Source organism: Lagopus leucura, unplaced genomic scaffold (assembly GCF_019238085.1).
Source record: "Lagopus leucura isolate 7727_CA_CO unplaced genomic scaffold, USGS_WTPT01 Super-Scaffold_100002, whole genome shotgun sequence".
NCBI classification, from domain to species: Eukaryota; Metazoa; Chordata; class Aves; order Galliformes; family Phasianidae; genus Lagopus; species Lagopus leucura.
This window is the reverse complement of record NW_024962263.1, coordinates 4,219,250-4,246,992: the sequence shown is the minus strand read 5'-3', so window position 1 is coordinate 4,246,992 and position 27,743 is coordinate 4,219,250. Positions and strand designations below refer to the sequence as shown.

General features: G+C 38.7%; 1 protein-coding gene across 3 annotated transcripts in view; it reads left to right on the top strand.

Moving 5' to 3' along the window:
- Nucleotides 1-27,743, top strand: part of CDKAL1 (CDK5 regulatory subunit associated protein 1 like 1) — a 361,527-nt gene that overhangs the window by 214,194 nt on the left and 119,590 nt on the right. For all 3 annotated transcript variants that reach the window (XM_042869783.1, XM_042869784.1, XM_042869785.1), the window contains 2 exons: nucleotides 4,322-4,488; nucleotides 20,327-20,472. In XM_042869783.1, coding sequence (XP_042725717.1) covers nucleotides 4,322-4,488; nucleotides 20,327-20,472 — 313 coding nt within the window. The remainder of the gene's footprint in view (nucleotides 1-4,321; nucleotides 4,489-20,326; nucleotides 20,473-27,743) is intronic.

Below are 27,743 nucleotides of genomic sequence, written 5' to 3'. Positions count from 1 at the left end.
GGCTGATAGACCTAAACGATATGGATAAATGGAGTGGCAGTAACTAAATAGAATTCAATGAAGGGAAATAAAATCTGCTGGCCTTCTGTGATGGAGTAATGGCGTTAGTGGACAAAGGAATGGCAACTACCTGGACATATGCAAGGTCATTAAGATGGTCCCACACCACATCCTTATCTCTAAATTGGAGCAGTATGGGTTTGAAGGCTGGACTTTCTAGTGGATAAGGAGCTACTTAGATGGTCACAGCCAGAGGGCTGTGGCCAATGGCTCCTTATCCAGATAGAGGCTGGTTATGAGTGGTGTCCCCCAGGGATCTGTCTTCAGATGGGTGGTCTTCAAAATCTTTATCAATGACATGGACAGTGGAATTGAATGTACTGTCAGCAAATTTGCTGATGACACCACGTGGAGTGGTGCGGTTGATGCTAAGGAAGGAGGGAATGGCATGCAAAGGGATGTGAACAAACTAGAGAAGTGGGCCCGTGTGAACCTAATGAAGTTTTAACAAGGACAAGTGGGAGGAATTGCACTTAGATCAAGGCAGTCCCAGGTACGTGTAGAAAATGGGAGAAGGGTGGCCAGCAGGAAGAGGGAGGGAATTGACCCCTTCTACTCTGTCTTTGTGAGGTCCCATCTGGAGTACTGTGTCCAAGTCTGGAGCCCCCAGCAGAAGAAAAGATACCATGAAAGTTATCAGAAGGCTGAGGCAGCTCTCCTGGAAGAAAGACTGAGGGAGCTGGGCTTCTTTGGCCTGGAAAAGGCTACGGGGAAACCTTGCTGCAGCCTTCTAATACTTAGAAAGAATATATAATCAGGATGGAGACCAACTTTTTACCTGGGCGGATAGTGATTGGACGAGGGGGAATGGTCTTAAACTAAAAGAGGGAGGGAAGATTCAGATTACATTTGGGTGGAATATTTTTTTACTAAGTGGGTGGTGAGGTTCTGACGTGAAAGTTGTGGATGCTCCACCCCTGGAGGTGTTCAGGACCAGTTTGGATGGGACCCAGGGCAACAGGATCTAGTGGTTGGCAACCCTACCCATGACAGGGTATCTGAATGATCTTTAAGGTCTTTTCCAACCCATGCCATTCTAGGACTTTATGATATTGTACGTGGAATAGCGAGAAGGTCAGAACTGGCTGTCTCCCACCATAGCAGCCTGCAGAGAAATTAAACAGTAGGCCAACAAATAAAAGAATTTCAGTAGGATTAGCATCTGATATTTTAAATTCTTTTGACGGTTTTGTAGATTGAAGTAAATTTTTCAGATGGAGTAGATTTCTCTTCAAATTAATAACTGTGCTACTGCTGAAAAGTGTTTTCAATAGTGGCATGGAAATAAAGTGAAATATAAAGGTCTAGAATTTTTAAATTAAAGAAACAAATCATTTCAAGTGGTCTCTAAAACTGAAACATATATAAAGTCACTGTAGGATTTCTTCTTCCCTTTATAAGGATTGTTTAGACTGCTCTAGAAAAATTAAGTTAAAGCGTGTTTCAGATGATCTGCAATTGTTATTATTTATAATGAGATGCTGGAGAAGGAACTGGTTCAGAACTTCCTTTATTTACTTGGAAACATTTTGTTTTCCAACATTTTTCATTCTCAGTCATCTCCAATTACAGCAGGGCACAGCTTGGGATCCAGCTGTTGAGGTTACTCTTGTGCTGGGTGGTGACGGCAGAATGAGAAATAAACTATGTGCTCTGACCAAAGACAGACATGTAATTACTTGAATATAATGATAATTGACCTTAATAGTGTAACAAACTCTCTGAGCTTGCACATCCAGTCTCTGCAGGCTGGATCAATTTTCTTGTTTACAAAATCAGCTTGCTTTTATTAGCACCAAAATTATCAAATAACAGAATGGCGTATGAGCTGGTCAGGCTTACTGCAAAGGAAGGGAAACAGAATGCTATCCCCAGCTAGACACTGGATTTGAATAGTTTTCTACATACAGTTTTAGTGCAGAGGGGCAGAGGGCTGAGTGGAAAAAGGGAGGGATTTTCCCCATTATTAAGAAGACTGGGGGATCTATTGTTTTATTATTCAGTTTAAGTAGAGGCTCCTGAACTCAGGATGCAGAGGGCTAGAATAAACAGCTTAGCAACAACTGCCACCAAGCCTGCATTGCCATAGTTATTCATGGAGTTCACTTACTCTTTTTATAAATACAGCGTCTTTAAACATGGGAAGATTCATTTCGTCAGCCTGAAATTGGGAAGGAAGCTCTCTAAAATACAGGTGCTCTCCCCCTGCTCCTCTTATTGAGACTTCATCTTTGGCTGTCTCAGCATGAATTATTCCCACTGCTTATTGTTCAACATCGTGATAGGAGAGCAGACGAGACAGTTATTCTTGTTGTTGCTGGTTTGCTATTACAGCTGTTTCCTCTTCACGTGATTTGGTTTGAAGTTTCAGCCCACCAGGGTGCTAATGGTCCCCACCTATACAGCTTTAAAACCTCACTGTTGTTTTCCACCTGAATGTTATTTCCATTCCTAGCCAGATGAAAGCTTAAAAGTGAGATTTACTCTATTTCAGTAGAAAAACAGCAAGTGAATTACTGTTTTGCAGTGTGATGGTAGCTATTGGAAGCTGATATAAAGAACACAACAGGATGCTAGCCATCATTTATATCATGTGTTGCATTTATTTCTAAAATGTGGGTGATCCATAATTCACGTGTTTTGTTTTTTTTCTATAACTCAGGAAGATGTAGGGCAAACAAATCTCGGAATACGTTTTGTAACATTGTACTGTCTGCTGTGAATGCAGCTCTAAAATGCTCAGCAACTACAGTGGAACCCAGTGTATGACTGTGTGTGTAGGCAAGTTCAGTGTACCTAAGGCACTGGGCAGCCCTGCTCAAATGTTGCTACGAAGCTGTGATGGAAAGTTGGATGCCTAGAGAGCACTGCTTCAAGAGTGCTTGCCACTAGGCTCCTGCACCAACAGAGCTGTGAATCTCTCTTTATTCTTAAAGCTTAGCAACTTACTACTGAGTGATGAGTTTCTTAGTTTACCTTTAGTATGTAAATGTTTTCAGCTGCAATTAATGAATCACTGTGAGAATTCTTCTATCCAAACAGAATTATCTTTGCTTGACATAGCTGCTGTCTACCTTCATGGTCCATCTGCTGTCCACAGTGAGCGTTTCCATTTTTATAAAATGTGTGGTTTTCTTATTGTATCTCTTCTTATTTGATTTGATTCTGTGTAGTTCTTTGTACTTTCCTCATCTGAAAAATATTTTCATACTGTAAACATTCTTATTTTGCGATACTTTCTCTACTTATCCTGAGAGTGCCTTGATGCTTCGTGGTTGCTCTGACGAATGGTTATAGTGTTCAGATGGTTTTGTTTACTGGTTCATTGTTTTTCTTAGAAATCTAGCCCCTAATGAGTTAATGCTAACTTTTCTTAGTGGGAATCACAGGAATCTTCCTCTCAGCCACCCTGTTTTCAATGGCTTATGTCTCACTTTGGAGCAGCGAGGGGGAGGAGGGGAACTGCATTATTAAAAAGATGGGAGCTGGGCAGCCTGATGGAAGTGGCTGCGTGAAACCTTGTTGCTTTCAACCATTATTAAAGGATGGTGCAACATTCTCCCTCTTTGAGCAAGAGGATACTATTGCCAAATTTCAGTTTTTGGGGTCAATGCTCTTTGCAGTACAACTCAAATATACTATTTCCTAAGTCCCTGACTGGTGGAAAATAAAGTATAAACAGGCAGGAAAAGGGCTTTTCAACACTCTCACTTAGTCAAGTAGTGATTACTAACTTTTTAAATGCAACCTTAATATATTGTATTTTCTCATTGAAAGAATTTTAGCAGTTATTCTAAGAGGACTGTTAGTCGTTATTCTTTAGAGCTGTTTTTGTTTATTGGAAGCTTACCAGTTAAGAAGTTGACTGCTAGTAACGGCCATGAGTGCAAACTCTTTGCTTGGGTAATGTTGCTTGCAGTGCTTAATGAATTAGGTTCAAAAAATAGAGCGGAGTACTAGACGTGACTGACTTGCTGTAGAGGCAACACAGAATTAGTCATTGGCTGTGAATGTTAATCACTCCACAGCAATGATAATTTACAGCATTGTTGTAGCACTCTTGTGCTCATAAAATGAACTTAATAACCCTCTGCTACCCATGGGATAAGCCTGCCTTCCTTCCCTCCCCCTTACAATTGAAAACCTAGTCTGGCTGCATAATGGCCTTGTGAAATCCTGCATTAAAAAGAGTGAGCAGCTGTAAGATAAAATAAACAGCTCTAAAACAGATCTGTTAATTATCTCCACCTTTTATTCACAGAGGGTGTTTGTGAGATATGGCTGACCAGTGAAGACACAGGGGCTTATGGCAGAGACATTGGCACAGACCTCCCTACACTTCTGTGGAAGCTGGTCGAAGCTATTCCTGAGGGAGCTATGCTGAGGCTTGGCATGACAAATCCTCCCTATATTTTAGAGCATCTGGAGGTAAGGAAGGAAAGAAAATTATTTATATGTTAGACATTTATTGATGGAGTCAGTCTGGAACCCTGTATATAGTGCATTTTATTTTAAGTGGTAGCTTAAAAAAATTATGGTCTGCAAGTAAATTTATGGAATTGCACTAATAGGGTTAAGCCATTAGCCTGATGCAGCAAGTTATCTAGATAATAAGATATTCAAATCATTTTGGAATGATAATATTGCTGAGGTCCCTGACCTATGGAGCTTCATTATAGTGATGCTCGGCTTCTGTACATGTCTACTGTTTTCAAGAACTGAAGCAAATGTCATTAGCAGGCAGTGGATTCATGGATTAAAGTTGTCTTCCTGGTACAACTCAGATGAATGTTTCCAGAAACACAGTAAGCAGGCCTCGAACAAGAATATATTCATATTCCTATGGCAGATGCTATTCTGAGTATATGGAGAGCTTCCATGATTAAAAAATGGAAATTTTAAGTATGTATCCACGTAAGAAAAATGTGTAACAAAGTAGTTCCATCAGATCCGAAACAATGTGAACAACGATGTGAACTTGAAAGAGTACTGTGCATGTGAAGCACAAAGTGAGCTTGTTCTCAAACATTGCCTGGTTTGGTTAGATTCTGTCACAAAATAAAGGTTGTCATTTAAAGTGGATTTTGTAGCCTTATGTGTCAGTTGTATCCAGATAAAATAGCTGTTGTCTGTGCTGCTTTTCTTATGACATTACAGAATTAAAAGTTTGCGTTCAGATCTTAAAAATACTGTCTTTGGCATCTTTTAACAGAATAGCTGCTTCCTCTTCTTCAGTAATAGTAATACTGCACTTTTCCCTTTTGAAGCAAGGTATCTTATCTTGATAGAAATAAACTGTTTTTCACTTCCCAAGCTAAAGAATGCAATCTTCAGAAGACTCCTAGGAAACTTCTTTTATTCTTTAGCTTAACATGCACTTCAGTTAGATAGAGCCTTAAAAACAGTTTGAACTAAAATCTGAGAAAGTTGTTTGGTTGTGCAGCTTTGCATTCTTCGAAAAGCATCTTATGCAAAAGCAAGCAAGGCCTCTATTAATTTTTACTGTCTTTGTTTTCATTTTAACTCATGTTATAAAAAGTGTATTTTGGTATAGAATGCTGCTTTTGTCCCTGCTGCACAACTGTGAGTACTCCCAGAGGGATTTTCTTTTCTTGTTTCCTGCAACTGATTAAAACAACTGCTCTCCCCAGCTAAAGAGGGGCACTGCATTCATCTTAATTTTGATAGAAGCTGAGCAAGGTAGAAGGTGTGTTACATAGGTCACTGTGAAACGAATACCTCCTATTTATTTTGATGGAAGTAATGACAGGTACAGTAACACTGTTTGATAGACAAAATTCTCAGCTGTAAAACACTAATCACCACCATTAGCTATGCATTTTTGCCTGCTTTGGGCAGGAGCCTGCATGCTGCACTCATAACAGTCTGCACCAGCAGAAGTGACCTGTTGTCATACCACCACTGCCTCACTGTGCTCACATCCACTGTTGGGTCTCTATCAACATTCAGCAAGTGTTGGTGGACGTCAGTGGGTGCAATGTGTTCTGCATGGATTCATTCAGCTGTACCCCTTTGCTTCATACACACTTCCACATCAGGCGCTGTTTTGTCGGGCTGCCCCTCTGCTGCCATCTGTCACAGGGCTACAGAATATTGTCAGGAAGATTCAACCTCTGCTGCCATACCACCATCTGCCTCTGATATTGTGGGCCAACGTAATAAAATAGGAGGCATTACTTTCAGAGCAGCCCTGATATGTTCCTTCAGTCAGTAGTTGTCTTACCATAAGCATTTCACTGTGAATTCTTCCATCTGTAATCTTTTCATCCATCTGTAATCTTTGGTTTTCTCATTTTTCTACAAAGTTTAGACTCTTCATCTTACTTATATTTAGGAAAGGACTCTAATCTCTTTAAAAACGGATCTAAGGGGACTCAGACCTACTGAAAATGTACATTTTTGCTGTTGCTTTGCAGAACATGCACTGTGTGTACGCAGTACTGTTTGTACCACAGCAACATCTGCTGTTGCTTCTCCTCTTAAGTTACATACAATTTCCAGTCTATATGTTGTTTTTGCAGAATGTTTTAATCATGTTTATGTCTTCACTGTATGGCCAAGAATTCTGGAGCTTGAAATTTGGTGAAATAATTCTGATCATTTGTCAACCTGAATTTGTAAAAGTCGTTTTACCTTCTGCTTTTCTGTCCACTCCCCTTTTCTGAGCTTGTATCCATGAAAGATCACTCTGGAATGTTGGGCAGTCTCCTGTATACATTTTTACCAGACAAAATAAACCTTTTATGGGGAAGGTGCTTTTAAGTTTCCAATTGAGGAAAGAGTAAGACTATGATTTACTTAAAAAAAAAACAACAAAAGAATTAAATGAGAAGTTCATTAGCCTTCATGTCAGTTAATTAGGATAAAACCCAGACGTAGCACTGTTATCTCCTAAGAAAGCTATCAAGCTATTTTATGGGTTGTAAACATCTTCCATTAACTGCTTTAAAAAGGTGCTGCATTTGATTTAGTTTAGGTAGTGCTTGGCCTTCTGAGGAAAAAAATATGTGGGAAAATGTATTTATTGTGTATGTCCAATAAAAGGGAAGAAGTTCTTCTAGACCCGTGCATCTTTAGAAATCAGGAATCTGCAGCATTTGCACACAACTGTACATATGCAACTGCTACTCAAGAGTTTATTTCACTTCATTAAAGAACATGTGTGATAAGTGGCATAGGGCAGCAGCAGTCATGTGAAAGCATAAATTAATTGTAAGATCTAGACTGATCTTCCCTAGAGATGCGGTCTAACATCAGCAATTTTGCTTCACTTGCAATTTGTGCTAAATTTATTGAATCTTACCTACCAATGAGATGTTTTTCCAACTTTGTCTCTATTATTCTTGTAACCTCCAAAACTAAGAAAGTTTCTATGGCATTTATTTAGTCCAATAACACTCTGAGTCTTAAGTGTTTTAAAAATACCAATTTTCAAAGACTTTCTATGCATTTTTAAATGTTAATTTGTAATGCTGCATGAATTCCATTGTCATTAGAACTGCTTTTTTTTTCTTTTCTTTTTTTTTTACTTGAATGCCAATTTTAAGACATTTCACATATAGCTGTTTTCCTTCAATGGATTTTAAACTCAGATAATTGAAAACATCAGGTCACTTACTTAATTGTGTGCTTGGAATTCAAACTCTTTTCTAGTGTTCCTTTGCCTTTCACTTGTCTGGATGGGAGGAGATGGTAAATAAAAAGAGCAGAGATGTGTAGGTGAATACAGAGTTGTAGATGGTGTAGCTGCAGTACAAACAAAAAGTTGTCATATATCAATGGCAATGATAACGTGCTCAGTGAATAAGGAAGAAGTTTTTTTTTTTTTTTCTGTGAACAAAAGGGTTGATAATGTAATAAAAGACAATTAAAAATGTATCACTTCATATGCAGCTGAAGCATAAGTTGCACTTACTATTCTAGTACCTTAAAAATAGAAGCGTGGGGAGATATTTAGAGTGGGGTGTTTTGGCTGACCTTGCCTCACATCTTGGTCCTTTGAAAAATGCCTGTGGTCCTTTGAAAAATGTTGTTTATGTTGTGAACCTAGATTTGGGGAGCCTCAGCTACACGTAAAGAGGTGTCTTGGCGGCTATCAAGGAAGTATTTGTATCCTCTGACTAAAATGAAGGGATTTTTTCCATACTATATTTCATTTTCTGTAGGTATTTGGAATAATATGCTCCTTCGCTGAAAGACTCTTAGTTTGCTTTTTGATAAGCTGCCTAGTAAGCTGTTTAGAGATGGAAATTTATTTGCAGGTGTCAAAAAGTGATTATGAGCTCTTCATTTCCCACCACCACGCCAAAAAAGAAAATTATTGGAATGACAAGATGTTTGCCATTATCTCCTGAAAATCATTACTGTACTTGTGAAGGTATGTTTTGATGCCAGTTAGGGCTTTTAGGCTTCAATTCAGTAAATATGGTGATAATGGCTCCTTCTATACTTAAACATATGTGTAGCATTGACAGTTTTGGGATGAGCAATCAATCACATATTTTCCAGTTGGAATTTGTTGTTTGCAAAGAAAAAAATCTTTGGAACTTTGCAGTTTTTTTTGATGGTTGTGCAAAATATTAAGAATTTTTTGATAGAATGTGTAGTGAATAGAATCATCAGAAGAGCCTTTATTATTTGAGTTGAACTTGCTTGGGTGGTGTTTGTTCAGCTGCATTTGATGTTTGCGTTTATATTAAGAAGTAGCAGAACAAGAAATTTAATAATGTGGTAAAGAAGTCATTGTACCTACTTTATATGCATTTTTAGTCTTTACTTCAAAGTAAATCTGTTCTCCTGAACTAAACTTCTGCCCCTATGTATATATGGTCCAGACCTCCTTAAATGGTGAGTACATTGATTCCAATCTCTCTTTTCCTGCTGAGGGATCGGAGCACATTTATTGTATTGCTTAGGTTTCCTCTGAAATGATTTCAGTTTGTACCCCCAAAAATCACTCTGTAGACTGAAAAATCACCCAAAAATCACTTCCTGTAGACGGGGAAGGAGTTGTTGGCTATTTCATTTCAGCATTTTGCGGCTGCTTTGAACCACAATGTTAATGTGAATACAACCAATGATACTATGACTTCTGTATGACATCTCTTGGTAGCATGGAGGGTTCTTTGCTATAACAAATGAAAAGAACTGAAACCCCAGCATTGTTTCTTTTGCCTGGCAGTGAGTAAGGCAGTGAGATGGAATTTGGTGGAGTTGGCAATTGAGCTGCTGAGGACATGCTTGATTTTCTTCTTGTGGCGTGCCAAAGGAGACAGTGTTTTGTTTCCCTGAGTGCTTTCTCAGTCTTAGCCATCTGATTGATGTAGGTGTCACGAAGTGTACAGCTTTCTTGTTTTAAGTTTGGTCTCAAGCCAAGATTTTGAGATGTGCCCTTTGTTCCAATGCTTGCCCTCACCTCATGTGCTGATGGCACTTGAGGATTTTTGTAAATTGGCATGACTTTTGGATAGGGAAATATGTCTTAAAATGGTAGTATTAGGAACTGCTTTATAATTCTTGCAAATCCGGTAATGAGTGCACAGGTGTGGAGTTACCCTTTGTGTGCTGCAAGCCATGTGTATTTGCACAGGGCTACTGCTGAAGTACACAGACTGCCAGATGGAGATGCTATCATCCTCTTGTATCAGTGCATACCAAAACTAGCATAAGGTTGTGCGGCCTACTTCAAAAATAACCTCCAGGCATTTATTCCACAATCATGTTATGGAGTTACTGACGAACACTCTGCTGAGACAGTGTTTTATGTCCACCTACAGTGATGGATGAAGCAAGAGGGTTGGGAACAATCCCTTAAAACAGTAGTGTTAGGTAAAAGGTGAATAGGAGTTAGTCTGTAAAGTCAAGCTGGTTGAAATTAATCTTTGTGATGTTCATGAAGTAGTGCTAGAGATGGATTTTTGTCTTCATTTTTCCTTTTTTTTTTTTTTTTTTTTAATAATTTCTGATTCAGTATCTGAGATTCTGGTCATATTAGGAGGGAATGTGGATCATCCAGATTGAGAGGGCAGAGACTTGCATCTCAGCCTTTTCTTACTTCCCTTGCAGATTTAACACCATCTCTGCTTCCAGATTTGTCTATGATTCTACTACAGTGCTTTCTGTGAGTGATGGGATGCTTCCAAATCTGCATAAAGGAGACACTTCACACCTGCCATTCCCATAAGTGCTTAATTTCACATAATGAGATGAGTAGTCTTCTTTGTCACCTGTCAAAATGAGTCTATCTCAAAGTATACCATATGCCATCTGTGGACTTTGTCTCCATTATTAATTCAGAACGATTTAGTGATACACCAGCCATTGAGATGGAGTCTGCATGGTGGCAGCATCTTCAAATGCTTAAGGAATACATAGTGTGCCACGAGTAGCAACAGTATTTCTTTGCTCTTTTGCTTTGATTTTTCGTGTCAGCTCAGTGTTTATGTTCCTTAACCTCACTGAAGCTGATACCATACAGCTGGCTTCCTCAAACGTGCCCTGACGCAGCACACAGATACGTATTACAGTAAAATTACCGAATCCTTTTTCTTTTTTCCCATATTGTTCTTTATTTTTCTCCAGTGTTTTGTCAGCGTTTTGTGTAAGCTGAAGTTCTCAAAAAGCTGCAGTGCAGGCTGATTTGAAACACATTTTGAAAGGAAACAATACTCAGACATTCTTCAGCAAATAGAAGGGCATCGTGATTTCAGGAATTAAAGGACTGTAGGGCGTGCATTTGCCTTGTTTCTAGTATTTTAGTTATTTTCATGGATTGTTGCCTTTGAAGGGGATTAAAATATATTGATTTGACTAAGAGAAATGAAAACTGTGGCATACATTTAAATAAACAAATAGTTGAGGCTCTGACTTCTTATTGTCATGCATTTTGTAGTGTTTTGTGGTTGGTGGACCGTGCAACTGTCCCTTGCTGTAATTACATGGTTGTCTATGTGTAAACTGTGTTTGTCTTGCTGGCACTGAAGCTGGAAGAAATCTAAGCTATTAAGAGAAGGGGGAGCAGAGTGGTTGCATCTGGTCTTCTGAGGAAGGAGGGGGAAAAAAAGCTGTCTTATGGCTTCCTTTGTTATATTGATAAATGCTTATTTGTCTTACAGAGGCTGTGCATACATCTTTGTTTAACTTGTGTATTCCAGATTGTTCTTTATCTCTGGGGTTTTCAAATATAGCTTATTGCCTTGAAATTACTTCTTAAAACCCAGCGTAATGTAACTGTTTCAGTGATGAATTCACCACAGAATTAATGTTTCTGAATAATGTGAGATTAGAAAGGAATGAATAATCTCTGCTGTATTTTGAATTAAGTTGCACCATTTTGTCTAGTCTAAAGTTTAAGATCTCAGACTCAGCAGCTACTAATGGAAATAAATGAGTGGTGATGTGTTTGTTGTAAACTGGTAGAATGATTTGGCTTAATAAATGTCAGACAAGAACCCATCTTAATCTTGTTGAAGTTTTAATGTTGTATTTGTAAATCTTGAGTGCTCTTAAAATCTTCATTAAATATTGTATTGGGAACTTTGATAAACAATAAAGGTTTGCTTTAAGATAGTGTAAAAAGGAGCATTTGTGGTGGTGGAAATGAAACTGCTCTTCATAACGTTACTGGAAGGAAATGTTTTGAAAAACATGGCAGAAAGAACTGCTTTACTTACGCAAGATTCACTTCATCAGAACTGGTTATTTTATGCACGCTGCTAATGCTTTGCTGGATTTCACACACACAGAATCACAGAATCACAAGGTTGGAAATGACCTGCAAGATCATCCAGTCCAACCACCCTCCCATTCCTATCAGTACCACAAGCTACTAAACCATCTCTCGTAGCTCCTCATCCAGGTGCCTCTTGAACACTGCCAGGGATGGCGACTCCACCACCTCCCTGGGCAGCCATTCCAGTGCCTGACCACCCTCTGAGAGAAAAAGTTTCTCCTAATATCCAACCTAAACCTCCTCTGGTATAACTTCTTGCCATTTCCTCGGGTCCTACTATTTGCCTGGGAGAAGAGGCCAGACCCTTTTGCACCACAACCTCCCTTCAGGAAGTTGCAGAGTGCAATGAGGTCTCCCCTGAGCCTCCTCTTCTCCAGGCTGAACAATCCCAGCTCCTTCAGCCTCTCCTCATAAGACTTGTGCTCCAGACCCCTCACCAGTTTCGTTGCCCTTCTCTGGACACGCTCCAGGGCCTCAATGTCTTTCTTGTAGTGAGAGGCCCAAAACTGAACACAGTACTCGAGGTGCGGCCTCACCAGTGCTGAGTACAGGGGGATGATCACCTCCCTGCTCCTGCTGGCCACACTATTTCTAATGCAGGCCAGGATGCCGTTGGCTCTCTTGGCCACTTGGGCACACTGTCGGCTCATGTTCATTTAATGATTTGTGCATAAAAATTCATGTTGGTGAAAGGGGTTAACATTAAATAGCACTTTGCTTGACCAGTTAATGCTGTGGATATTAGCTGTACATTAAGTAAGATTTGTTCATACGAATGTTTATCTTCCTTTTTTGATAGCATAAAAACGAAGAACATTGAAATGCAGACAGATCCTCTCTGTTTTGTGTTGAGTGTCAGGTTGTCTGTCAATTACTTGCAATGTCACTTCATAGCAGACCTTTGGAGCTGAGTTTTATTTCAGGTGGATTACCAGCAGAAAATCAAAATCACCATTAACGGAGCTGTTTGTTCAAAGACCAGATATTATGCGTATGGAGTGAGAATTTTAGCTGTCACCGTACGTTTTAGGGCATTGGGGTAGAAGCTGATGCCAAAAATACAGCTCACAGCAAATTGTGCCATCTTCTCTTAGTGTCTGTGCTTACACTGAAAACCAAACACGATCTTCTTTTCCTAGTTATTTGTGTTATAATAAGTGAAGATCTACCAACTGTGCTTCTGGTTAGTTCAAATGAACAACCAACCCCCTTTGTTTTCTTTGCTAGTTATCACGCTCACTGTGCTCTGCAACATCATCTGCATGCTTGTCAGCAAGACTGCTTGCTTTATTGGGCTTTGGCATTTGTTTAACAAAGTTTCATGAGGAAAATGAGGAAAAGGAGGAAGAGAAAAATGAAGCAAAGGAGATGTATTGGATATATTATTCCACCTTGCAATAAAACTGCACGGGACTGTTGGTTTTGTGTTTCTGTGCTATTCTGAATTGAGGAAATGATAAAATCGCTTCTATCCAGTCTCTGAATTTAATTAATTTAGTTAAATGAAGAGGAGATTCAGAAGAACTTAAATTCTGCAATATCAATCTTGCCATTATGGTTTTGAAAGTTTGATACTATTTTTGCCATGAAACTTAAATCAGTTAGTTTGGTATCTTCAGAAGAAAGAAGTTGATAGTAGTTGCCTAGAAGTTCATGTTTTGATTATAACCTTCCATTATTTTTTTTCACTGTAGCCTACTAAAGCAGGTGCTTTTGAGGTATTGTACATGATCATTTTAAATAGAGGGAAACAACAGGGAAGGTTCCTGGTACTGATATGTCTCAGTGCACTGGTGCTATGATGTGGTGTGCCATCCATTTTGTGACTTCCTTCTCAACATAAACCATCAGTTCTTTTGTTTGACTAGGTTACTAGTGATCTGTGTCTCTGATCCAGGTTTCTGAAGACAAAAATTTGGAGCAATAGTCCTATTTGCCTACTGTACGTGTGTGCCTCTATTTACATTTTAACTGTTTGTCAAGGTTTTGTTAGACATACGATTGAGATGGAAAGTTATTTCATGCAGCACTATGCTATTGCAATAGCTCACCTGGTTAGGGAACTTCTTCGTGTGTTTCTAATGTGTATTGCAAAGAGGAATATTAATTTACCTCAGGAAGAAAATATTTCATTAGTGTAGTGCTTAATGACAAGAAATTAGAGAGTCGCTTGGAGAAAATGAGAAAGGTATGTATTTTCTTGCAGATCAGAATTAATCATTTCACAAGAAATTAACATTAACTGTTTGGTTGGCTGGTCATTAAGCCATTGCTCCAGCACTTAATTAAGTGTACATTTTACCTTAAAGTGAATCAATTTACTGAAGCTGGACAAACAGCCCTCTGAAGCTACAGCAAGTCTCTCTGTAATTGTAGCGATGGCTTTAAGAGTTGCCATCTTCTTAAAAACAGAACTGTTTATTTACTGCTTGTTTCCAACCACACACCTCACATCAGTTCAGGTGGGAACTGAAGGTCCTCAATACTTTGAAGAAATCAGTGTCATGATGTTAATGGCCATGTCTGACTGGATCAGCTGCATTTTGGAGATGCAAGAATGGAGCCTTTAGCGTTGTACTTGGGCTCACAGTGCCAGAGAAGCCAAGTAATAATCAGCCTTACATAAAGCAGGAAAAGTGCCTTTATTTAACCCAGTGTAAAGTCAGTCCCATTTTAATGCTGGAATGCAGGCTGGAATAAGGATGCCAATTTGCTTATCATTAAGTGTTTCAAGAACCTAGGTTCAGATGTCTGTACTGAGAATGACTGTTTTTATCAGATTGAATACATAAACGGTCCTCTGCAAGTAGGTTCTTTCTTTTCAGCAGACCTCGACTGGAGTATTGGTCTGTGAAATACAGTATTGCTCAATGTTATTGTCTGGATGTCACTTTTTTACAAGAACTTCTCTTAGCTTGTCTGCATTTTGAATAGAGGAAGATATGACAAATTTCTGAAGGGATGTGGTTTGGCTTGATCTGGTTTTTAAGATATTAAGCGTAATAATCACGGGGGGGAAATTAACTAGCTAGGATTGTCTGTTTTGTGAGATGAGAAGCAGCAGAAAAATCCTACAGCTAGAGGAACAGCTGGTAACAGATAGGGCAGAGCAAATGGCTCTCACTAATACTTCTATCAGCATGTCATGACTCATAGCCGAGTTTCTATCCATTTCTGAGGGTGGCTTAAGCTGATACCCATCCTTTGTTTGATAATGTTGTCAGTGTATTTCCTTTATGGCAAAATAAATTTTTGCTCTTTGTCTTGTTGTCTTGCAACCCAAAGATTTGATGTAAAGGTTCAAATTACATCAGTTGAAGCTGTGTGCAGCTGTAGTCCTTTGTCCTTGCAGGCTGTTTAGGACAGGTGTGTATGTCATGTCATTACCTGGGACAGAGGTTGCCACTCAGCTTGTCCAGCATCCAGCTTCTTTATGTGCCTTCATTACAGGGGGAGGCATTGCATGGGGAGGTGTGTCATACATCCTATATCTTGGATTTTCACAATCCCATTCCTTGGGGGCCAAAAGGGAAGCGTGAGGGGCTCCCTGTTCAGATCTTAACAAAACCATTGCAGGCTGTCCATTCTCCATCATGTCGTCATGGCCATGTCTCCATCACTAGATCACATCTGTTACTGGATTTCACTATAGAGGGTTTATGAAGTGGACCACAGTCACTTGGTTTTTGGCCAGGCTGGGGGTAGCACCACTGGGCTTCTGGATGGCAGCTGCCAGCAGAGAGCTCTCACCACACATCTCACACTAACATCTGCCACAAGGGAAAGAAGTTTTGAGGGAGTGCCTTTTTGTCACATTTCCATATGGACAAGCATTTCACTGGACTTTGCATTTGGCAGAGGCCAAAATGTTTTTTTTAGAAAGCATTTGCTCATACCACTGTAACTTGAACATGAGTAGGAATTCAAACACTGGACTTCTGCCTGCTTTGGAGGAAAGATACATGTAGATGCATGGATATTGATATTTATTGGTTCTGATTCTCTATGGGTCTGTGTGGTGTCATTACAAACACCAAGACTGACTTTCTGGTTAAATGGTTAAGTTCTTAGATTGTAGATGCTGGGATGAAATGCAGTGACTGGATAAAAACCTTGTTGGCTTTGTGTTCGGATGTACTCCAGCTGCTAAGAACTGGAAAAAAATTATTTCCTACATCATCAGTATCCCACAGGATCTCTCACACGCATTGTTAGATTCCAAATCTAGGCAACGTCAGCTTAAAGTAAATTGCAATACTTTTTTTTTTTTTTATTCCTACATGGAATGTCTTCATGCAGGTACTAGTAGATTCCATTGGAGGGGAGGGGAGAGGTGCAAGGCAATCAGCTGCTTCAGTCATGAAAAAAGACAGAAATTTTCTTTCACAGTCTTATGATTTCAGAAAGTCTTTCCTTTATTATTTCCAGATGGAAATAAAATTAAATATTGCATTTTTTCCTACTAGCTGAAGTATGTAATTATATCTAGTAATGCAAAACACTTTATTTGAAAAATGTGTATGTGTTACAACAGGAAACAGATGTTAAGTGTAGGATGTTGAGACACTGTAAAGTGCAATTATACATGATGTCCTTCAAGCTCTCCCTGGGATATTAACTAATAGTTTTATTAAGTGATGAAATCTAGTATTCTGTGTATAATCTGTGGTGCAGGAGAATGTGTCAGGATTCACTGGGTATGACTGTTCAACACATAATGGTATTTAATCATACTCTGTTGTGAACTACTTCAGTGTAATTTTGGGTGTAGGGAGGATAAGTGGTAAGACTAGAATGATCTTACCTAACAATTGTGGGGTACAATGTTTCATTTATAACAGTGCTTAAGAAATTTGGAAGATTGGTTTATTCAGATGTCTCAAACTGCTCATTCTGAGTCTCTGGTTGCAACTGATAAGTTATGAGACAAGCAGTGGCGGTACTTAGAAAGCCAATGAGAAGTGCACAGTGTCTCATCAGGTGTTTCTGTCTTTTGTTCAGTTTGTACACTGCTGAATCTACCAAGTTAATAGTTATGCTCCTGGGAAACCAGTTTATCAGTAGGGCTATTCAGGTCTATGCCTAAAATGCAAGAACACACTCAGTAGGACATCATTGCTTAAAGTGCTTGTAGTTTATGTTGTATAGCTGTAGGTGCAATAGGAAGACATCTACAGTCTTCTGTTGTGTAGAAAAAGCTCTGCGATCCAGAATGTGCTTAAAACCTGTGGCCACAGTAACTACACTATATGAGGGCTCCTGGATATGTAGCATGTGTTGTACATGCATTTCTGATACACAGGACAAGGAATTTTCCTTCTAAATAATGTGTTTTCTTTGATCATAAGGAACCAGTGTGCATCTTTCTGAAACAAAACAGTGCATAGAATTGTCAAAACATTTCACTTAGTGCATAAGTGACCATCCTGGCAGTTTTACCTTTAGGATTTTTACATTTTTGATGCATACGGGGTCTTGGAGTTACTGTTGAAATTGTCTGTTATTAACGCTGGACATTTTGTGTCCTGGACACTAATACAGAACCAAGTGAAATGATTTTCAATGAGAGCAGTCTTAATCCTACAGGATATACACGACAGTGATTGCAAGAGTTGCAGAAGCTATATGATTAGTTATTTAATGGGAGAAAAGGAAAAGAAGCAGTTTTGTCTGAGGTTGCATTTAAATATGACTGTTGAATACATGTTGGTTTGACTTTTACAGGAAGTGTTACTAGAAGTTCCCTCTTGGCACGTAACGCTGAGCTAGATCAAATGTGAGAAAATCAGGTTTGTGCGAGTTGTTGTAAGACAAGCAGCTAGTGGGTTGGGATCATTCCTCAGCTTGTCGTCTGGATAGGAGAACACACTTCCATTTTCAGGATTTGTTCTTCACTTTTCCTATTTTGCAGCAAAATTTTAATTTTTCTAAGGCAAAGAAGGGAGGAAGAGCATGAATTGAGACACTTCTTTAAAGAAACACATAGAAAAATTCCTCATTTCTGGCTTTAAAAACCAACAAAATGAAATGTGTAGTAAGACAAGGCAGTTTCTTATTCTTTACAATTCACAGTGTCTATGATGTAGGTAAATCCAAGTTATTTATACTCTTTTACTTCCTGCTGTCCTACAGTATGTTGCTAATTTTGCAGCAGCATAAAAGCTGCTACTATCGTAGAAAAAAAAGCAATCTGTGTTATAAGGTTAAAAAAAGAGAATGAAAAATGTGTTGTTTAGTACGAATGCAGAGGAACAATAGGAAAAAGAATTCTTAAATTTTTGAGCATAATATTCCCAAATCTTGTTTGGAATAGATACCCGTTGCTTTCCTATCAAATGATCCTCAGCCTTACAAAAGCTGAGATCAAATAATGCTTTTGTAGCTAGAAATCCTAAGAAGTAGTTGATGATTTTCAAAGAGAATTCATGAAGTGAATCATGTAACAGAGAGGCTGTTACTCAGAAGCTGCCAAATTTGAGAGGAGTGAGAATTAATTCTACGTTGTAGAGTTACTTTTTTCAGATTCAGAACCACATTATGAAATTTGAATTTCATTGTTTTCTTGCATCTTAAATGTGGTTTTGAAGACCAAGTGAAGTGTTTTGAATTAAGAGTCAAGCAGTAGCGGTATGATAGATTGATTCCAGTCCTTCTGCTATTTCTGGTATTTTAGATACTACTGATAAGCAAAAACATCACAGTTGACTGGTAGAAAGCTTTTTATTAACTTTTATAGAATTTTCTAAAGCTTAAATAAGCCAAAAGGAAAAGTTTCTCATTTTGTGATATTATGTTACAAAACTTGTTCTGTGCTGTTTTGTTTGAACAGTGTATTCTAGCTGAATGTCTAATATTAAGGCGAAAAGCAAATGGTTCATTTACATTGGATGTGTAAAATTTGTGGATGCCTGGTGGCCTGTTCTTCACCTCTGGCTTCCATTGAGAGCCAGCTGCACACACCTTGCTCTGCATCAAATCATGCACCCTCCACTACTGATGTAAGTTTTACTTTAATATTTAGTTTACATGTCTGGGTTAGAGTAGGCATTCCATTGAATAATAAACGCTCCTCATAAGCACTTGTGTAATAGGATCCTAAGCAGAAACCCTGGAAGCAGCTTTCTGAAAGTGATTGGAGAGGTTTTAGTTTTTGTACATGTGTTTGTCAAATGAAAGGCGTGTGTTGAGAGAGTAGTTGTTGTTTATGCTCTAAAAGTCAGTGCTTTTAGGAGGAAGGTACCTGAAGGAGAAAAGGCACAAGGGAGCTTAGCTTCTCTTTGAACAATTCAGGCCAACCTTGTATCAGTACTGAAGAAAAGTCTAGGTGCATGGCAGTATTGCTGATTAATGAGCTGGAAAGGATTTGTAAATACTTGCAACTTAACAACTAAACCCGGTGGTGGTATTTGTTATCAAACAGAACATCTGCTCTGCCAAAGAAAGGAGAAATGGTCTGAGTGAGCCTGGCTGACTGTACTGCACACACACGGCACGGGAGCAGGCGGTGCAGCGCTTGACCCCAGGCTGCATCCTGCACACTTACTGTGCAGGAAGAAAGTGAAAACCTTCATAAAAGTTTGCTTCTTTGTTGTATGCATAATAACGTGGGGATTTTTTTGTCCAAGTGTGCTTGTTTTTTTGCAGGGTAAAGTTTAACAGGCTGTATTTTTACAACTGTCTAGATGCAGCTCTGTCTCAGCATTTAAAATATTTAAACTTCCTTGCTAGATTTGATGTCATTAATTTTGTAAATGGTAAAAATGAAAGAAAGATTACTGCAGCGCTCTGTTCCCCATCTGATGTTCTGTCACCACACCAGCTGTCTGTCTGGGGTTAGGTTTGGTTTTGGTTTTGAGGTTTGTTGGCATATTCTTTTACCTTTGTTTTGTATTTGTCTTTTTGTATGTGATGTATCATATCCTCTGCCTCTCTTCAAGCCATTCCTTTGCTTTTAGCAGCCCCATGATGAGTTCTATCCTTTCTATTCCCAAGTGCTTTTAATTCCCACATCTGTAATAACACAGTTAAGACATTTCAGACTAGTTTTGGAGCAGACTTGCAAAAGATCAGATGTACTTCAATTAGCAAATTGCCAGCTCTGAGGGTACTCCAATTAGAGACATTTAGGTATTGGTATATGCGAACTCTTTTGACTCTGACAAGAAAGCAGCTAAATCTTGTAATCTTCTGAAATTAAAAACAGCCCCTGTCTGAAAGCACATTATTTAGCAATAATTTTCTTCTGAAGTTTTCTCTTAAGTGAATAACTGATATTACTTAGGGGGTGTCAGGCCTATCTCAAAGGAAATACAATACCATGGCTTTCTTCTTTCTTTTAAAACTACTTCCATATGTTTTCACCTGTCCCTACTCTGCAGCTGGGCCACTGCAACTTAGTGTTGTTTAGAAGCATCAGTGCCGGTATTTACCTTGGATGAGTAAAGGTTTATATATTGGTTTCAGAATACTTGAAAACTTTTTTTTGTTTTTCCTTTCTTTTTGAATAAATGTTAGGAAATGGCAAAGATTCTCAATCATCCCAGAGTGTATGCTTTTCTGCACATACCGGTCCAGTCCGCTTCTGACAGTGTGCTCATGGACATGAAAAGAGAATACTGCGTGGCAGACTTCAGACGAGTAGTGGATTTCCTTAAAGAAAAGTAAGTCTATTAATATTTCAGGAAAATAACTGTAGTCTGGGGGTCTATTTTGGTAGTTGTTGCTGGGTTGTTGTTTTCTTCTTTATTTTTTGCAACATCAGGAACGTGGCTGAAAACAGTTACTTGCAACTTCTTTATTGTTGCAAGTAACTGGAGGAAGGTATGAAAATGAACGAGCTTCTTTAAGCTTCAGAGTCTTTGATTGTGAGCCCCTTTATGTGGTTTGCTCCTTTGCTTAAGAATCTTAAATCTCTACATGGCATGCTTTTAATTTGTCAATGTATTTTTTAATCTTTTCCAAATAATACATTCTTAGATTTTTTTTTTAATTATTCTTCAAGTACTGCATACAGACTGCTTGAAGTTAAAATTATTGAAGTCTTATTTAATGTGGCTTTTAAGCATTGCCTGCTTTGTATTTTGGAGATAATTCAACTCCAGCTAATATGAATTAGTGTTATTTGTTTTTAAGTAAATATTTTACATCCTTTAGCTGGTGTACATTTACATCAGTATAGTAATACTTTCATCTTGCTTATGGAATTGATGATTTATGGGATGATTTAAAAATTATCTTCCTTAAGAAAAATTAAAGAAATAAGTATGTATAATAATGTACTTATGCCAACTTGAAGACAAGTTACATTTGCCTGTGAGAGTCTTACGACCTCATTTGGTTACCATCTTTCAGTCTTAGTTTGTGTGTGTTTATTTTAATGATGGAAGGGGGGAGATGTACCTTTGACTCCAAAATTGCATTGAAGTCCTTGCACATAACGTAATTGTTCTTTCATAATCATATTTATGATCAGTTTTTCATGATCACTGAAAAAATCTAGCAGTCTAGATATGTGAAGAGCTGCATGGGAATTGTTGTTTGCTTTTCTTTCTTACACATCACAATGGAACAGTGTATTTTGCAAACTTTGTGTAAGTTATAGGATGTTCCTGTACATTTATATGAATATACATATGATGTTTCCTGTACATCCTCCATCCCTGGAGGTGTTAAAGGCCAGGCTGGATGAGGCCCTGGGCAATCTAATCCAGTACTTGATGTAGTAAGCTGGCAACCCTGGCAGTGGCAGTGGGTTGGAACTTGATAATGCCTGAAGTTCCTTCCAACCCAAGCCATCCTGTGGTTTGGGATGAGTAACTGAAATGGAGCTGATTACAAAAACATGGGTTCACTATTTATTATCTTTGTATATTTATTGGACATTAATTTCCCACCCTAAACAATGCACATGATTCTTCATACTAATTTTTCATGTGGCTTTTGGTCAATTTTCTTTTTAATTAACATCTGCATTGTATTCCCACGCATTGTAAGTGAGAAGCCTGTCAGTTTATGTCTTCGTTGACTTGAAGCAGATTCATTATTCTTTTCAGTAGTTCTGACATTGGCAGCTCTTATTGTAACAGCAGCTGGATTTTCGATAACCTATTATAGCTGGCACGTCTTAGGGCATATGGGAATTTATTATATCATTCTGCTCTTGCACACAGAAAACGGTGAATTACTTAATATCCAAATTCAAAACAGCTGGTCCTTGAATGTAAAGAAATGTATGACATGTCTTTATCCACAGGTTTTTTGTAGTAAACTTTACAAGGAAAAAATAATTGTCTTGATGTCTTATTTTTTTGAATAACAGTAAACTTTATTTATCCTGCTCATTAGGAAGCTACCGAATTATCTAGTAGTTCCTGTTAGGAAACAGGCTGAATACTAGAATGGAAAATTTCTGTGTGCCATATGGTGATAGGATGAAGAAACTATGGAAGAAGGAGAAAGTATTTTGGATATTTGAACATTCACACATCTGTCAAGCAAATACATTTTTTATTTTTTTGTGTCTGTTTAAGAGCATAGTGTCCTAATTTAAGGTTTCTCCTCCTTTGGCAGCAGCCAGCTGCCTTACATTCCCCATAGTTATTCCCATAAAGATCTCAGCGCAAAGATGGCCAGGACTTAACATGGCTGCAGACAGCTCCAGAGCCTACAGCCAAAATAGCTAAAATTAAATATGTGTTTGTACTACTTTAGTCGCCAAAAGGGATCATTTCCATCTTCAATTTGTCAAGAATGAAAAACGAAACAGAAGTGGAACACCCTGTATCTCCCTTCCCTATTCCTAGGGTCATAAATTCATCTTAGAAATTCCCCACACAAAATGTACGGGGTCTTATCAGTAGACTCCAAACGGCACCTTCGTTTCTAAAATGTGACATCTCCTCTGATAGTATCTTCCCTTAGACCTCTGTTAAACCAATCATTCTGCAGGCTGACCTGCTGGAGAAGTAAGGCCACACCCTGAGGAATAAGGCAGTTATCAGTTAAGTGCTTAATCACTTCATTTCAGATATCAAAGGAAATAAACGTGAAATACGGCTACTAAAAATGAAGGAAAAAAGGACATAGATGAACCATGTAATCTCTTTGGTTTTTGAACCTCAAAGACATTAGGGACGCCTGAATCTTTCTTTTCTCCATCAGACAAAGAATTGTGGGGCTTTCTTTCTCCCAGAGAGAACTTAAAGTGTTCTCCTTCCTCTGGAGGGCTGAGAGTTGGTGGCAGAGGTATCTGCTTCTGAAGCTGGGGATTTGTTCATAACCCACAAGCACGGGATGCTTTATTGGGAAGCCAGAGTTCACAGAAACAGTTTTTCTGTTAAAAATCTCTTTTTAGAGGAACGGAACATTCCAGACTCTCTGAAATTCTGACTTTCAACATCACTTAGTGGTGTTTTGTTTGTTTTTTTTTTTTCTTTGAAGTTTTCTTCAGGCAAAAATCCTACAACTGTACTTTAGAAACAAAGATTGATATTCTGTTGCAGTCATTTGATATGCAGCACTTGTTTTCAGACACCCTCCTCCTACCTAGCCTGATGATTTTTTTTAGTACCCAGATCAATAACAAATTGTATAGAATATGGAAGTAGAAACTCAAATCCACCAGGCTGAAAAATTGAACTTGAGAAACCATATTCTGTGCTTAGAAATACCTTTATGTATCTACATATAGAGAGAAATGTATATATATAGATGTATATATATAGATTTATTTATTTCTTTGGCATGCTTTTTGTACTTTAATTTCTGCAAATTCTAGCATTCGGAAAACTTCTGTTGTTGTAAGTCAGTAGCTCATCTTCTGCTGTAACATGCATATATATCTTGCAAATGAGAGTATTATTCGTAAACTGTTCTAGAGAGTAACAGCGTAAAAGAAAGGAGGATGTGCTGATTAATTAGCAGGTAGTTCTTTATTACTTCTACTTTGACGGTCTTTGAAGTTTTCCCATGTATTTTCTGGTCAGTACCTGTTGAGAGGCTATTCTCAAAACTGGTTGATGTGAAGGAGATGCTAATTTGGATGATATATTAATTTCAATATATTTGCAAAATGTTGGAATAAAAGGATTTTTAGAAGCTGCTGCTCAATAAATTTAAGTCAGGGACCAAATTAGTCTTACCTAAAATATCTTTTACCTGGATTTTCATTGTTTCAAAATGTGTGTTTATTCTCAAATAGTCTCAACTTCAAAGATTCATCATAAATTGTATTTCTGAAAGATGATGTTTTCAGTTTCAGAAAGCAAGACTGCTTTTAATTATGTCAGTTCTGAAACTTAATCCTCTGAAATTTACTTTTGCTTATAAAAGCAAACAATTGGAGTATATTTTAAAGAACCTAAATGTCATATTCTTTAATTACTTTAATATTCAGAGACACTATGAATATACACCCATTAAAAATCCATAGCCCAGTAATTTGTTTTCAAATTTCTTGTTTGCTGTTGTTGACCTTCCTGCATTTTCTTACCTTTCTGGCTTATAAAGCAATTGCTATATTGATCAGAGCTCTTATTAATCTTTCTCTATCATTGACCGCTTGTAGACATAAGACAACAGAATAGTAAAACTAAAATCCAGACAAATGAAAGGTTTGGACAGGGTGGATAAGAAAAGTATGAAAATTGAGGAGCAGGGTGAAATGCTAGATCTTTGTTTTGGGAAGTAGCAGAAAACTGAGCAAAAGCTTTTAGCATCACAGACTTTTTCATGTTCTGAGATAGCAGCAGCCACCAATAATTGATATTACGCTTCTGTCCACTTGAGATTGTCTCATAATTCATACTGGAAGTAGCTGCTATGTGACCAGAAAGCCAGCAAATGTGGGCTGCCAGAGGGAAGAGTCAAGACCCTTTCAGGCTGAGCATTCTGTTTTTGTTTTTTTTGTTTTGCACTTTCTACTCCATTAGACTCAGAGGACTATGAGCAAGCCTAGTCTTAGTTACTGTTAATGGTAATGAAAAATTGATTTTTCAGCATATGTAGGTGCACAGTTAGGAGCAATAGTAAATGAATGGCATGGAAAACAAATTGAAAATTTGGAAGTAGATTGATCTCTTACATGTAAACTAAGATCTCAGTTGTCTGGCAAATAATAGATTTTTGTTGAAGGTCTGAAGAAGCTGAGTTTACTGTCGAACATGAGAGAAGGTGTTACCTTGTACTTGAAGACAGCTCCCCTCCTAGGCTCCCTGCTTCTATGTTTCCTTACAAGGACCTAAGCCCATGAATGGCAACTTCAGCTGCTTTTTAGCCTGCCTGCTAATTTTGTTTGTAACAATTCTAGGGGATTCAGCAGTGACTGTCTCATGTTTCTTTTGGCCAGCCCTGACTTTCCTCAATTCCGTTGCAGCCACTGACTGATGAGAGACAAACATTGGTCAGTGAAGGACAGGATCCACCTGAGCATACTGAGGGGAAGTGATTGCTAAGCTGCTTTCCATCATTTATCAGCTCTTAATCAAATGGGTAGTTGACTAGGCAGCTGGAGATTTGCTAATGTGATAACCATCTATAAGAAGCTCTGGGAGGAGAATCCAGGGACATACAGTCCTGTCAGTCTGGTTCCAGGGAAGGTTATGGAGCAAATCATCTTGAGTGCCATCATGCAGCACACACAGGGCAAGCACGTAGTCAGGCCTACTCAGCACAGGTTTATGAAAGGCAAGTTTTGCGTTATGACATCGTGACCTACTTAGTGGGTGAGGGAAAGACTGTGGGTGTTTGTGTAACTAGACTTTAGTAAAGCTCCTGATGTTGATTTGGACGACGTTCTGGAGAAACTGGCTGCTCATGGCATACACAGTCGTATGCTTAGCTGGTTAAAAAACTGACTGATTGTCTGGGTGCAGAGCTGAAATAAATGCAGTTAAATCCAGTTGGAGGACAGTCACAAGTGGTGTCCCCCAGGGCTCAGTACTGGGGCCAGTTATCTTTAATATCTTTATCAGTGATGTGGATGAGGGGATCAAGTGTCCCCTCCGTAAGTTTGCAGATGACAGTAAATTAAGTGTGAGTTAGGCAGTAGGAAGCTCTCCAGAGGCATCCGATGAGTGAATGCCAAATGTGTGAGAGGCTAAATGCTGGTTCTGGAGTCACAAGAACTCCATGTAATGCTACAGGCTTGGGGAAGAGTGGCTGGAAAGCTGCCCTGCAGAAAAGGACCTGGGGTACTGGTCAGTAACTGGCTGAACATGAGCTAGCAGTGTGCCCAGGTTTGCAAGAAGCTGAACAGCATCCTTATATCAGAAATAATGTAGTCAGCAGGACTAGGGAGGTGATTGTCCCCCTCTACTCAGCACTGGTGTGGCTGTACTTCGAGTTCTGTGTTCAGTTTTGGGCCCTTCACTACAAGAAGGCGGTGAAGTTGCTGGAACAAGAAGAGCAATGAAGCTGGGGAGCAGATGAGAAAAGTGGTGATGGAGGGAACTGGAGCTGTCTGGGGAAGAGGAGGCTGAGGGAAGGCCTCATCACTCTCTACATCCACAGGACAGGAGGCTGCAGTGAGGAGAGTGTTGCTCTCCTTTCTCAGGTGACAAGTGTTAGAGCACGAGGCAGTGGTCTCAGAGCGTACCAGTGAAGGTTTACATTCAATACTAAGAATTGATTTATTGATGTAAGGTGTGGTTAAGGACTAGAACAGGCTGCCCAGGGAAGTGATGGAGTCACTGTCACTGGAGGTATTTAAGAAACATTTGGATGTAGTGCTTAGGGACATGGTTTAGTGGTGGACTCAGCAGTGCTGGATTAGCAGTTGGACTTCATGATCTTAAAGGTCTTTTCCAGCTAGAATGATTCTATTAGTCAGGAAGGCAATCCTCCAGTTTTGGCTTGCACAGCACTTCTTTGCTGTTTGCTTATGAATTGGTGCTACATCATTTTGTAGCAAGGAAATAAACCGAGAGTGTTTTCTGAAGGGGATAAAGAAAGGTTGCTTACTAGTATCAGTCTCTTATGAATCTTTTATCTTCACTGTTCTTTATACTGTTTAATTGATTTTCAGCCAACTCACAGAAACTGCTAGAGCTCTTGCCGCCACAGTTTGAATGCATCTCTTGCTTCTTTATAAATTGCTAATCACCAATTTCTAGCATCATTTTTCTTGCCAAATCTATCGAGGATATTGCATGTTTCTGGGCTGTAGGCTCTTAGTTATTCTGTTGTTTATGTGCCAGGACAGCAGCTGCTGGAAGTGCACGGTTCTTATTTCACTTCTGGTTCTCACGTGCCTTGTAAACTGTGACTGTTAGTCTCTTTCTGTGACACTGCTAAGGGAGAACATCATTTGCTGGACTTGCTGCTGAAACTGGGGTTAATGTGGAGATTGCTTTAGGTGTGTTCTATTTGTTACATTTAAAATTTCATTTTAGGTACATCGGGGGAAAATTTCTTTGAGTTAGGTATAGCTCATCTTTATTGAACAGCATAAATGTATGTCAGGCTCAGTTACAGCCTTCAGTTTCTTACATGCATGTATAAATAAGGAAATTATTAAATTAATCCAGCTGTGTAACTGAAAAAAAGAACTGCTTGTCTAAGTTAATTATAGCTTGAGAGAAGTCTTTGAAAACATATATGGCATAGAAAAGTTTTAATGACAGTGATCGCTAGAAATTAAGGTGGTTTTTTTCTTCTTAGAATCATGAACAGTAACAAAAGCCATTTGCCTTGAAATGGTGTGACTAAAAGAGACTCCCTCCCAGAGGCACTATTTTCTGTCTTATTAAATAGGATGCTATTTTCTCTAAGGAGTACGGAAATAACAGTGGAATGGGTTCTCTGAAATTTGATGAATGTTCTCATAAAACTGTTACTTATATTTTTACTTAGTCATGTAGCCACAGGATGAGTTGGGAGTAAAATCTGCTTAGTAATTTTATACTAGATTTTAATTATTATAAAAGGCAAGCTT